This window comes from Fukomys damarensis, unplaced genomic scaffold (genome assembly GCF_012274545.1).
Source record: "Fukomys damarensis isolate Sample0158 unplaced genomic scaffold, DMR_v1.0_HiC HiC_scaffold_20, whole genome shotgun sequence".
Taxonomy (NCBI): Eukaryota; Metazoa; Chordata; class Mammalia; order Rodentia; family Bathyergidae; genus Fukomys; species Fukomys damarensis.
This window is the reverse complement of record NW_022900932.1, coordinates 3,935,021-3,946,706: the sequence shown is the minus strand read 5'-3', so window position 1 is coordinate 3,946,706 and position 11,686 is coordinate 3,935,021. Positions and strand designations below refer to the sequence as shown.

Genomic DNA, 11,686 nt, shown 5'->3' with positions numbered 1-11,686 from the left:
GGTTGCCTGCGAGCTACGCCGCGGGTCCCCCGCTCCAGCTGCAGCGCCCGCTCAGGCTCCAGTGGTCGCAGCTCCAGAGCCAGCGACCGGGAGCCTCCCGCCGTACTCTCGCGAGGACAGCTCCCGGGACTCTCCTCGAGCCGAGATTTTACCCAATATGGAACCTGCCAATGGGAGGAGAGGAAGGGAGGAGCAGTTCTCGCGAGAAGAGAGCAACAGCTGGAGCCCCGAGGAAGGAACTCCCCAAAATTGTTCTGAGGGCGCGAAGGCCGACCTGGGAAGGAGGAGATAGAGGCGCGGCCCATGCCGCGTGCGCCTCACCGTGGTCGACGAGCCAAATCCCTGGCTCCATGGCGGAAAGCGGTAGTGACAAATAGTGCCGGGAAAAGAGCCAGAAAATCTTTGAACTGGGAGTAGTCACCAGCAGTCCGGCACCTGCTCGGTGTAAGAGGAAATTTCCAAGAAATATCTGCGGGAAGAGACAGTTCTGTCCAGAAAACCGTTGCGTTCCCATCTGTTCAAGGACATAAGGCTTTGCCCTTCGGGATTCTGACAAAATCAGTCCCAGAGGCAAATACTAACCCTGCATCAAAAAAACTAAGGTTTTCTGTCCAGACTCTCCTAGGTAGTCCTTAAACTAGTAAGCGCAGAAAAGTCACCCTGGGAGTTTGTTTCTGAAAGCCGAGTGCTCTGACCCTCAGGGAGTCTGTTTGCATAGGTCTGAGATAGGCATCAAGAACAGGCAGCTTGTGCACCTTGAGACCATAATGTTTTGTTTTGTGGGTTTCTTTTGTTTGTTTTTTGGTGTCGGATCGAACTGGCGTCCTTGCGCTGCAAGGCATCCGGTGGAGCCACTAAGCTAAATGCCCGGCCCTTGAGACCTAATGTTAAGGGGAATAAATCAGACACATAAGATTAAATATAACATGGTTTCTCTTATATAAGAAACTCAAAGTATAATTTAGAAGCAAAATAAATGCCAAAATAAAAGGTTTTTATTGCAAACGGGAATGGGGCCTAGAAATGGGGCAGCAGAGGAGGGGGAGGGGTAGTAAAAAGAATTAAGATGTGTTATGCACGTGTACCGACTCCCCACGAGGAATGTAATCCTTATGTACTGCAAACAGGAACGAATACATTTAAAAAACAGTGTATCTTTGGGCTGCAGATGTAGCTTGGTAATGCACGTTTGCATAGCATATGTGAAACCCTGCACCCAAGTGTTCATAATTCAGCAAAGTCTCTGCCCTGTCTCCTTTTTTTAATTAATTAAATTTATTGGTACGTTTTAAATATACACACTGATCATATTCATCATAGGGAATTTGTACCTGTGCGTGATTTTTCTTGAGTCTTCTTTTAGTCTCCTATTTTGGTACGGGGGATCGAACTCAGGACCTCACACTTTCAAGGGTGCCAATGAGCTAAATTCTGGGCCCAAAGCTTTGTTTTTTGTTTTGTTTGGGGTTTCTATTTGTTTTTTGGTCTCGCTTTTAAAAAGCATTTAAAAAACCATGTCCCTGAGGGTTTGAAACTGACTCTTGCGGGGAAGAGCCATTCAATGAAAAGGATTTTAAGAATTTTATTCACGCCTCTCCGGAGTAAGAACAGGATAGGACTTAGGCAAGTCATTTGTGGTATCCCAGATCCTAGTTCCAGTTTCCAAGATTTCCGGTTTCCATTCCCACCTCATAGTGTCCTTTGTAATAGCTGTGCCGGATAATAAACAGAAATGAGCAAGGCATTGTAAGTCCATAATACACCTGCTCTCACCAACCTGTGCCTGTCCTGAGCGTGTCACAATGGGCAGAAGAATTGGGCCGTACCTTGTTCTTCTAGAAGTAACTAGGTCCAGACCAGAGAAAGGACAGAGGGGCTCCCCTTCCCCGCCCCACCCGCGTTCCCGCCCGCCCGGAACGCCCACTGGTTCCGAGCAACGGCTAGGGAACCGCCGGCTTCTGTCTGCGGCGCCACCGCCGGCCCGAGCAGTGTACGACCCCAGCGACCGCACACTGGCCCTCGCCTGGGAGCCAGGTGAGCCGCTGCCGCCGCCGGGACGACCAGGAGCCCAGGCTGGAGACTAGGAGCAGCGAGGCCGAGGTGAGTCCCAGGGAGGGGAGGGATCCGTCGTATTTGTGCAATGAATGACGGTCGTGCCTGGAGCGTATCTCTACCTTGCAAGGCCGTGCGGAATGACAACCACAAGCTAACACCTTTCCAATAAGAGGCCCCTGAACCGCGCCATGCCGCATCCACCTCTTCCTCAGACCCCGGCCCTCACTGCTGTGGTTTATTTTGTTCCCTGGGGAATGAACCTCTCGCTCCCCACTTCCCCTTTTCTCTCCCTTTCAAACCCACCTTAGGCACTGGACCCCTCTATAAAGCCTTCTGCAACTCCCCATCCCAATACTGAGTGTCTCGGCCACACCCGCTTGCTGTGGCACACACTGTCGCATTATGGGGAGGTGTCCACTGTGGTGGCTGAAAAACTCACAAAATTTATCCCCAGCCTCTAGACGCAGTGACTTGAAGGGTACTAAAGGTAATGCTTTTTCTAAATTCCCAATACATATGCCTGTTAGATAAACCTAGACAGTAACAGGCGAAGTGTTGTTTCCGATGGAATTATAAGTGCTTGTTTTAAAATTTTGGAAGTAAACTTTGCTTCCCCATGATTGCAGAGAACATATGAAAGATGTCGATGTGAGGAGAAAAACATTCTTGGGATTTAAGTAATTTTCAGGCTTTAACATCTATTGGGGTCATAGGCGGGAAATTGGGTTGTGTATTTATTTATTTGCACCTAAAATGAACGCAGATTCTGTAAGTGAATTGATGGACATCGGGTGGACGCATAAGGGTAGTATGGAGGGGAACTACCTGTGTTTTAGCGGTGCCCCCAAACTTAGTACTGGAAGGCTGACCGAAGATAATTTGCTTAGCTTACAGGGGTCCTCATGCTCTGCTTTGCGGGGCCACTTTCAGAGTTTCTGACTCAGTAGCTCTTGGTAGGTGAGGACTACTTGTGAGTCGGAACTTCTGGTCAGTACATCGTGTCTGGAAGGGTCCTGATAGTGTGCAGAACAAGTTGCTGAGAAATCCAGAAAAGCAGAATGGTGCTGGAGAAATTCCAGATGAGACAAATCAGTAAGTAAGGGAATAAGGAAACTGTGGCTTTACCCTTGCTGCTTTAGCTAGACATCTGATGAGTCCTTTGGCAGCTTTCTATCTGCCCCTCCTGCCCACCCCACATATTTATGACTTGGTAACTTGTCCTCTAGACTAGGCTAGCGGTCTCTGGTGGGTCTTTTTGCCTTGGTCTCCTCCCCTGTGTCCAGCATTTTCCAATAGAGCTTTCTGTAATGAGGTACGTTTTAAATCTGCACTGGCCAGAAGGAAACCACTACCTCCGTGTGGCTTTTGAGCACTTGGAACATAGCTAGTAGGGCTAAGGAACAGAACATTTTATGTTAATTAAGTCAAATTTAAATGTCCACGTGTAGCCTGTGGCTTGGTTAGCACACTGGATTCACACGCTCCGGACTACATCGCTGGCACAATTCCTCTCCTTAAAGTACATTTCCATCTTGAAGAATTTAAATAGCTACAAAGTCACAGTGTTCGGCCAGCTCAACTCTGCCTTCAAAACCTTCTGGGAACTGGTTTCAACCTACTGTTTTAGACCTGAACATCGACTTTACTCGGATGGCTTGCCTTGTATTATATCTAATTTTATTCTCTTCTCTTTCTCTGAAACACATGTTCCTCTTCTCTGTCCCCACCAAGATGGAGCTCAAATCGTGACTCCCCCAAGAGGCCTTTCCCACATCTCCATGCGGGGATTATTAGTACCATGCTGCAGGTCCAGTGGTCTGAGGAGGTGGTGTGTTTTGGAACCAGGAAGATTGGGCTCAGATTCTGGCTGTGCTGTTTAATTGTTGTGAGACTGTGAGGCACTCACTGAACTCATTAGAAATTGAGTAGAACCATCAGGAAAATAGCATGGACCCTATGGAGAAGGCTGGTCCAGGCCAGGCCAGCTAGAAGTGTTAACTCCTGTCTTCCCCACCACTTATAGCGGTATATTTTGGTATCTATATTCTACTAAATTGTAATGTCTTTGTTCTTTTGTATCCCTAGAGCACCTAGTATTCAATTTTCATGCAACACTGAGTTACTTGACCATGGGTTAAGTAGCATTCTTCAATCTGAAATAAATGAAGGCCACGAGTGGATATGATAGAAATTTACAAAACTATGAAAATAAAAGCAGACAAGTTCACCAGAACTTGTAGATGGGGGGGTGTCACCTCTTGAAATACAAATAATATCAATAAAAAGAAGACAATAAAATGAAATAGTCCTTTCTATAAATAAACTAATAGGATATAATACCTCCAAATTAACAATAGCAATACAAGTACTTCCACTTCAAAAGGGAATTACACAAGCTGGGGATTTAGCTCAGTGGTTCTGCCACCTGCCTCACAGAGGCAAGGTCCCGAGTTCAATCCCCGGTACAAAAAAAAAAAGAGAGAGAGAATTACAGGAAGCTGGGCTTGGTGGTGCAGCCTGTGATTCTACAGCTCTGGGAGGTTAAAGCAGGATGGAAAGTTTGAGTTGACCTGGGCAGCTTAGCAGTTTAACAAGACCCTGTCTCAAAATAAAAAGTAAAAAGGGCTGGAGATGTAGCTCAGTGGAAAGCCCTCGGTTCACTCCCCAGTGCCTAAAAAAATAAATAAGAGAGAATCACAGGAATTCTTGGGAGATAAATTCAGAGTTTGTCATGGGAAGAGATGATGATAGTTTTATGTTTTTGATGCAAGTATCTTATACTGCTTAGAGATGTATTTTGTCAGTTGTATACTATGTTTTTAAACATATGTAATCAACAACATTTAAAAGTCAGAAGAGTCTGCATAATTCCATAAAATTATAACTTCTCCAGGAAAAAACCCCAGCTCTGGCCACGCTGGCCAACAATTGCTGAGCCTAAGCAAGGTGCTGTCGTCTTTGCTGGTCACCACCAGCCTTGTACCCCTGGGTGTTCATATGCCGCCTGTTTCACACCACCTCTGCCTTCTGCAGCTTTCAGAGCAAAATTCTGGATTCCAGACTCTCACTGTCACCGAGGATAGAAATTTCTACCATGTCATTGTGATTACCAGGTTAAGTAGATTGTTGGGAATAAATATACCCCAGTGGTGGAAGTTTGTTTATAAGATTACATGGAGAAAGTAGGAAAGATTGGCTCAATATTCCAATGGGTAAAGGAAAGAAAGAAGAAAAAATGTTATTTATATTTTAATACAGTTCTACCTCTTTTTATCAAAGACTTGGGATGCAGTGGTATCTTTGTCTTTTCCTATAACCTTAACAAGGACCCTATCCAGTGACAGTTGTATTTGCCTCCTTTTGAGGATTTTACAGAAAGGTGACATTGCATTGTCACTTAACATATTCATCGCTCACACTGCTGCAGCCTTATCTCTGTGGCACTTTTCTACAAAATTTTGCAGTTACCCATAGTTTACACATCTCCTTGATCTCATTTGAAGTGAAAAATTCCTCTGCCTTTTTCTACTCCTCCTCCTCCTCCTCCTCCTCCTCCTCTTCTTCTTCTGCAGACAAGATTTCCTCCATAACCTCTTGCTGTTGGGTGAGGATCACCCACAATCCCATGGGGGGGCAGGGGCAGAGACAAGAGACAGAGAACCATTGGTTCAATTGTGATCGCATGATTTCAGCATCGCATACCACTTTATTGCAAGCCATTGCTCATTTATCAAGTTAAAATGTATTAGAAATGTGTGCTCGGGCCGGGGATTTAGCTCAGTGGTTCCAGTGCCTGCCTCGCAAGGACAAAGACCCAAGTGCAACCCCAGTACCCCCCCACCCAAAAAGAAATGTATGCTCATCTTGTGGAACACTCACAGAATAAGCCTCTCACAATCCAAGGTTTCACTGTATTGTGAAATACCTCTCCCATCCTCCTCTGGGGTCCTGAAACCACTCTCTTAGTGCTTTATTGAATTTGTGATCTTTAGTTCATGGACATCACCCAGCATGCTCCTGCTACCCAATGTTTTGAGGGTAAATATAACTGGGACCCAATTACTTTCCTAAAACATCAGGTTTACCACTTGTGAAACAGTGGAGATAGTACTGGGACTGTTCTGGGAATTTAATGGAGTAATTTATGAACAAAATTTAGTTGCATGCTTAGTATATTATAAATGCTCAACAGATGATGACGACGATGATGATGATGACACGTGGTCATCCTGAAGGAAAAACAAGATTCTGACACATTAAACCTGCCCATAATAGAATTTTTTGTGTGATCTACAGAATTTGGATGCTTAAATATCTTATAAATGTCTAAATATTTTTATATAAAATATATTTTATAGTCTTGTAATATGCATATGTTTTTTCTCGTCTGCACAAGATAGTTACAGACCTTTTGCCTTTTTATTATTCAAAAACACAATCACTTCTAGATCTCAAGATCAAGTGTATTATTCAAAAACACAGATGGATACCTCAAAGAGCCGGGACTAGAGGTTCCATTTGACCCAGCCATCCCTCTGCTGGGTATCTTTCTAAAAGAATTAAAAGAATCATACCACAGTGATATATGCACAATTGTGTTTATAGCGGCACAGTTTGTAATAGCTAAAATTTGAAAACAGCCCATTTGCCTATCATTTGGAGACTGGATAAAGAAGATGTGGTTTTTCTGTAAAATGGAATACTACTCAGCCATAAAGAATGAGAAATTACATTCATTCATAGGAAAATGGACACATATTGAGGATATACTCCTAAGTGAAATAAATAAGTCACACATGTGTAAATACCTAATAGTTTCTCTGGTGTGAACAAACGATAATAGTATATAAGAACCTAATGAGATAATTGACAATGTGAAATAGGAAGAAAAGGGCTAAAGGTGTAGGGAAAGTGGGAAGTGCAGGAGAAAGGTAATAAGGAAAAGAAAAAAATAGGAGAAAATGAAAAAATGGAAATAATGTGTTTATAAATGGGGAGAGAAAGAGTGGGTAAAGGGAGGGCAGGGACAAGGGGAAAAAAATGAGACCAAGACCTGTCATGTAAAGGTACAAGATCTCAATGATGAATGTAACTGTACTGTATACCTAAAACATACCAATAAACTCAATGAGAGAGAAAAAACAAAAAACAAACAAAAAAAACAAGGATAATTAACAGTAGTTATACTTTCTTCCAGAGATGGATCCCTCACTATCTTCACGAACTCCATCTTCCCATTCTCTTGAAAGAGCAAAAGAGCCGGGCGTGGTGGCGCACGCCTGTAATCCCAGCACTCGGGAGGTCTGAGGCAGGAGGATGCTGTGAGTTCGAGACCAGCCTGGGCTACACAGTGAGTTCCAGGTCAGTCTCAACTACATAGTGAGACCCTGTCTCAAAAAACCAAAAAGGAAAAAAAAAAAAAAGAGCAAAACAGTTTAGATTTTTAAAGTTTACAGTGACCCTTAGAATTCCTGCTGGCCAATGATGTTATTTTTGGTCAAGGAACCTGACATTCAGTTTCTAAGGAACGTGCCTCCAATTATACAGCTGGCTAAAAAGTAAACCAGGATGGGAACCCCATCGCCTGGCATCTGCTGTGCCGTGAGGCCTCTCACTGGATGCTCGACAGTTACACTGGGAGACATTTGTTGAGGGCCTGCTACGTGTAAGGCAGCATTTTGGGCCCTGAGAGTGGAGCCATGAATATTCAAAGCCCTTCTGCCTGGTCTTCCTTTATAGGGCGAAGCAGACGAAGGACAAATAGGCAAATGTCCAGTCAACTACTGGCAAGTACTATGGAGAAAAGTACCAGGTTAAAAAAAAAAGAATGATGGATGCTATTTCAGATACAGAAGAGGTTGGGAGACACGGTGTCTTGAACAATTTACCCATAGCATTTTCAGTGAAATTTGGTGATTAATATTGACTTTGGTTCATAGCAGCACAGTCTGTAAAAGCTATAGCTTGGAAACAGCCCACATGCCCATCAACTGACAAGTGGATAAAAAATGTGGGTTTTTTTTAATACACTGGAGTACTACTCTGCCATAAAGAAGGACGGGCTTCAGATATTCATAGCTAAACAGATGGACCTTGAGATCATACTCTTAAGTTAAATAAATTGGACACAATTGTTTAAATACCACATTGTTTCTCTGATGTGAGAAAGTAAAAGTGGAAATAAGGATTGAAATGTACAATAGATTTTGGGAAGTGGGACAGAAATGTTCAAAGGGAAGGGGAACAAGGGAGGAAGGGGAAAGGAAGGAAGGGACAAGAAAAAAGGTGAAATAGGAGAAAATGGAAACAGCTTTTGTACATAGGGAGGGGAGGGGATTTCATGGGGGAGTGGGGTAAAATAAAATAAAGTCTATTAATAAAAAATACTATGACTTCTAAATCATTCTCCTGTGACACAGCAACACACTAAGGAAGCTGGGCTGCCTGGCAGGACACACATGGGCTCTCGCCCTGAGTTTGATGATTGCTAAACAGGCAAGACTGTGTTTTGTTTTCTTCATTTGGAAAATGAGAAGAGCATGCTCCCTGCATTCATGGTAGGGTGCTTTTGAGTTTAAAATTGTGCCACATTGAAACAGAGTTTTGTGTGGGCCGGGGATCTGGCTCAGTGGTCCTGAGTTCTGTCCCTGGTACCAAAAAACACAAAAACAAAACGATGATATGGATGAGAAAGAGTTTTGTAGAATGGCTATGCAAGGGCAAAATACCACTATGTGGAAATTTTATTTCCTTAAAAATGTGCTGAGGAGGGCCGGGGGTTTAGCTCAGGGGCACCTCGCCTGTCTCGCAAGTGCAAGGTCCTGAGTTCAATCCCTAGTACTGGAAAAAAAAAAAAAAGTGCTGAGGATTTAGATTTTTAACATTGCTTTTAAAAATGTGATCTCCTTCTCTCACGCAGGAATGACAAAACCAGAGAAAGGCAACCAGAATTCAACCTCTAAAAGCAGGCTCAACTCGTTCCTGTATAAGATAAAGCGAGATGTGTACAACGAAGAGAGTTTTCAGCAGGAATACAGAAAGACGGCCCCTTCCACAGGGACCATGAACACTGACGTTGCCACCATCAGACACCAAGTCCTGTGCCAGTACGTGAGTCCAGTCACTCCGCTTCCACCAAGCCAGGCAGGACCCGACTTTCGATCCTCTGCTGCCTGCTTCTATCTTCCTTTTCTGGATTTCTATCACCAGACTGCTAACGTTTATGTGTAGTTTTTCTTTAGTTGTTTTTCGTGGTTTGTCTTGTAGGACTTTCCCGATTATCAGTTTCTTGGGCATTCTCTAAGCCCATTTTCTGGTGCTACAACAAAACGCCCAGGTTGAGTAGTTTATAAAATAAATAGGTGGCTCATGGTCCCGGTAGCTGGACAGTCCAAGCTATGGTGCTGCTTTCTGGGCAGGAGGTCCCGGGCTACATCACAGGTTGGTGGAGACGTGGGAAGGGAGCCAGTTATGTGCAGAGGAAGCCAAGAAGGCGTCGGGTGGCCTCGCTGTGTGGCGGTCTTTTCTCAGGGTGCTCATCTGGTCCCATGAGAGCCTGCACTCCCACAGCAGCACTGACCACCCGCCGCGGTGCTCCCAGAGCCTGATTACCTCCCACGGGGCCTTGCGTCTCACAGGATTCCTCACCGCCTGGCGCCAGCTCTCTGGGCACCAAGCTGCCACACAGGAACCCCGGGGGACGACCCGTGCGGACCACCGCTGGCAGGGAGCCCGGGCTTCTGCAGTGTCCGGGGACGGCTCTAAGTCACACGTCGCCCGACCCGGCTATCACAGAAAGCAGTCAGGCCGGACTAGTTACTGGTAGCAGCGTGAGACCCTTCTAGGCGCTCGGCCACACTGCACACGGTGCCCTTTCCTTGGTCCGCGTTGACCCCACCGCCACGGCCTCTGATCGTCACTGTGACAGCGAAGCCCCATGAATCAGCGGCTCTCGCTGAGCTTCGGTGCTGTGAACCCTTTTAGCCAGCCGATAACTCCAGTGAGCCTCTTTTCAGAATTTTTTAACACTGTAAACTGCTTACACCATCAGACTGGCCATTTCTGACCAGTTTTAACTAGACCGTTCAGGGGCGCCGCTGACAGTCACAGTGTTAGGTAATCATCGCCACTGTTTGTTCGCAAATCTTTGCCACCAGTTCAAACAGAAACTCTGTACCCCTGAAGCAATCTCTCTGTTTTCCATCCCGCTCACCGCCCCCATAACCTCTCTTCTACTTGCTGTCTCCATGAAGTAAAATCGTACAGAATGTGTGCTTCTGGTATGTGGCTTATTTCACTTAGCATAATGTTCTCAGGACTTATCCACGTCATGTTGTACGTAGCACGCACTAGTACTTCATTTCTATTTATGGCTGAACAAAAATCTGTCATATTACATACAGTTTATCTATTCGCTTGCTAATGGACCCTTGGTTTGTTTCAGTCTTTTGGCTGTTGTGAATAATGCTGTGAACTTTGTAGAGATCTGTTTGAATCCCTGCTTTCCATGTTCTTTTTTTTGTTTGCTTGTTTGTTTGTTTGAGACAGGGTCTCACTATGTAGTTGAGACTGACCTGGAACTCATTATGTAGCCCAGGCTGATCTCGAACTCACAGCGATCCTCCTGCCTCAGCCTCCCCAGTGCTGGGATTACAGGCGTGCACCACCACACCCCGCTTTTTTTATTTTTTGGTACCAGGGATCAAACTCAGGACCTTGCTCTCATGAAGCAGGCAGCAGAACCACCGAGCTAAATCCCTGGCCCTGTTCTTTTTCTTTTTAAAAAAACCCAGAATGGGACTTTAGACACTTCATACAGTATTCCCAGAGTTCTGTATGGAGGTATTTGGAGGCTGGACAGGGAGAAATGTGTTCAAAGAGACCAGTGCTGTGAGCCCAAGTTACTCTTTGGCTGTATAATGTTTGTGTCCTCTCTTCAGTATTTTCTCCAGTACCTTCACACTGATCTACGTCCCAGGAACTTTGTTTTTTAACGTTTTTATTTTGAGCCAAGCTCTTGCTAAGTCACTAAATTATCCAGGATGGGCTGAAACTTGTCATCCTCCTGCCTCAGCCTCCCAGAGTGCTGGAATTACAGGAGGGAGCCAATATGCCCAATCTGTTTTCAATTCCTAGAATTGCCGGGTCATCTGTAACTCTATTTTGAACTTTTTATGAAACTGGTGAACTTTTCCGCACCACCTGCACCATTTTACATTTCCCCTAGAAATGTACAAGGATTCCATTCTCTCCTCGCCCTCTCCAGTGTTTGTCATTTTCCTTTTTTTTTTTTTCCTGACCCCAGACATCTTAGTATGAAGTGGTATCTCACTATAGTTTTTGTTTTATTTTAGTTTGTATTTCTCTAATGACTAAGGATGATGAGCAACTTTTCTTGTACTTACTGGTCACTTGTATTATTATTTTTGGAGAAATGTCTCTTCATTTCCATTGTCCCTTAAAAAATTAGGTTGTTTTTTTATTGCTGAGTTGTAGGAGTTCTTTAAATATTCTGGCTATCATTTATAATTGCTTTTGCTCATTCTGTAGGTTGTCTTTTCACTCTGTTGATAGTTTGATGCCCATTTTAATTTGATAAAATCCAATTTAACTTTTTTTTTTTTTTTTTTTT

At 44.4% G+C, this 11,686-nt stretch overlaps 1 protein-coding gene across 6 annotated transcripts in view; it reads left to right on the top strand.

Annotated features, from left to right (window-relative positions):
* The first annotated feature begins 206 nt into the window (after positions 1 to 206).
* The window catches only part of Slc26a8 (solute carrier family 26 member 8), a 64,062-nt gene continuing 52,582 nt past the window's right edge, over positions 207 to 11,686 (top strand). For 2 of the 6 annotated variants that reach the window (XM_019204721.1, XM_010605350.2), the window contains exons 1-2: positions 1,918 to 2,100; positions 8,975 to 9,161. In XM_019204721.1, coding sequence (XP_019060266.1) covers positions 8,977 to 9,161 — 185 coding nt within the window. In that variant the 5' untranslated portion in view covers positions 1,918 to 2,100; positions 8,975 to 8,976. Of the gene's footprint in view, positions 445 to 1,914; positions 2,101 to 8,974; positions 9,162 to 10,288; positions 10,335 to 11,686 lie in introns of those variants that run through there. The other 4 variants (XM_010605351.2, XM_010605355.2, XM_010605352.2 and 1 more) reach the window with 4 other exon arrangements.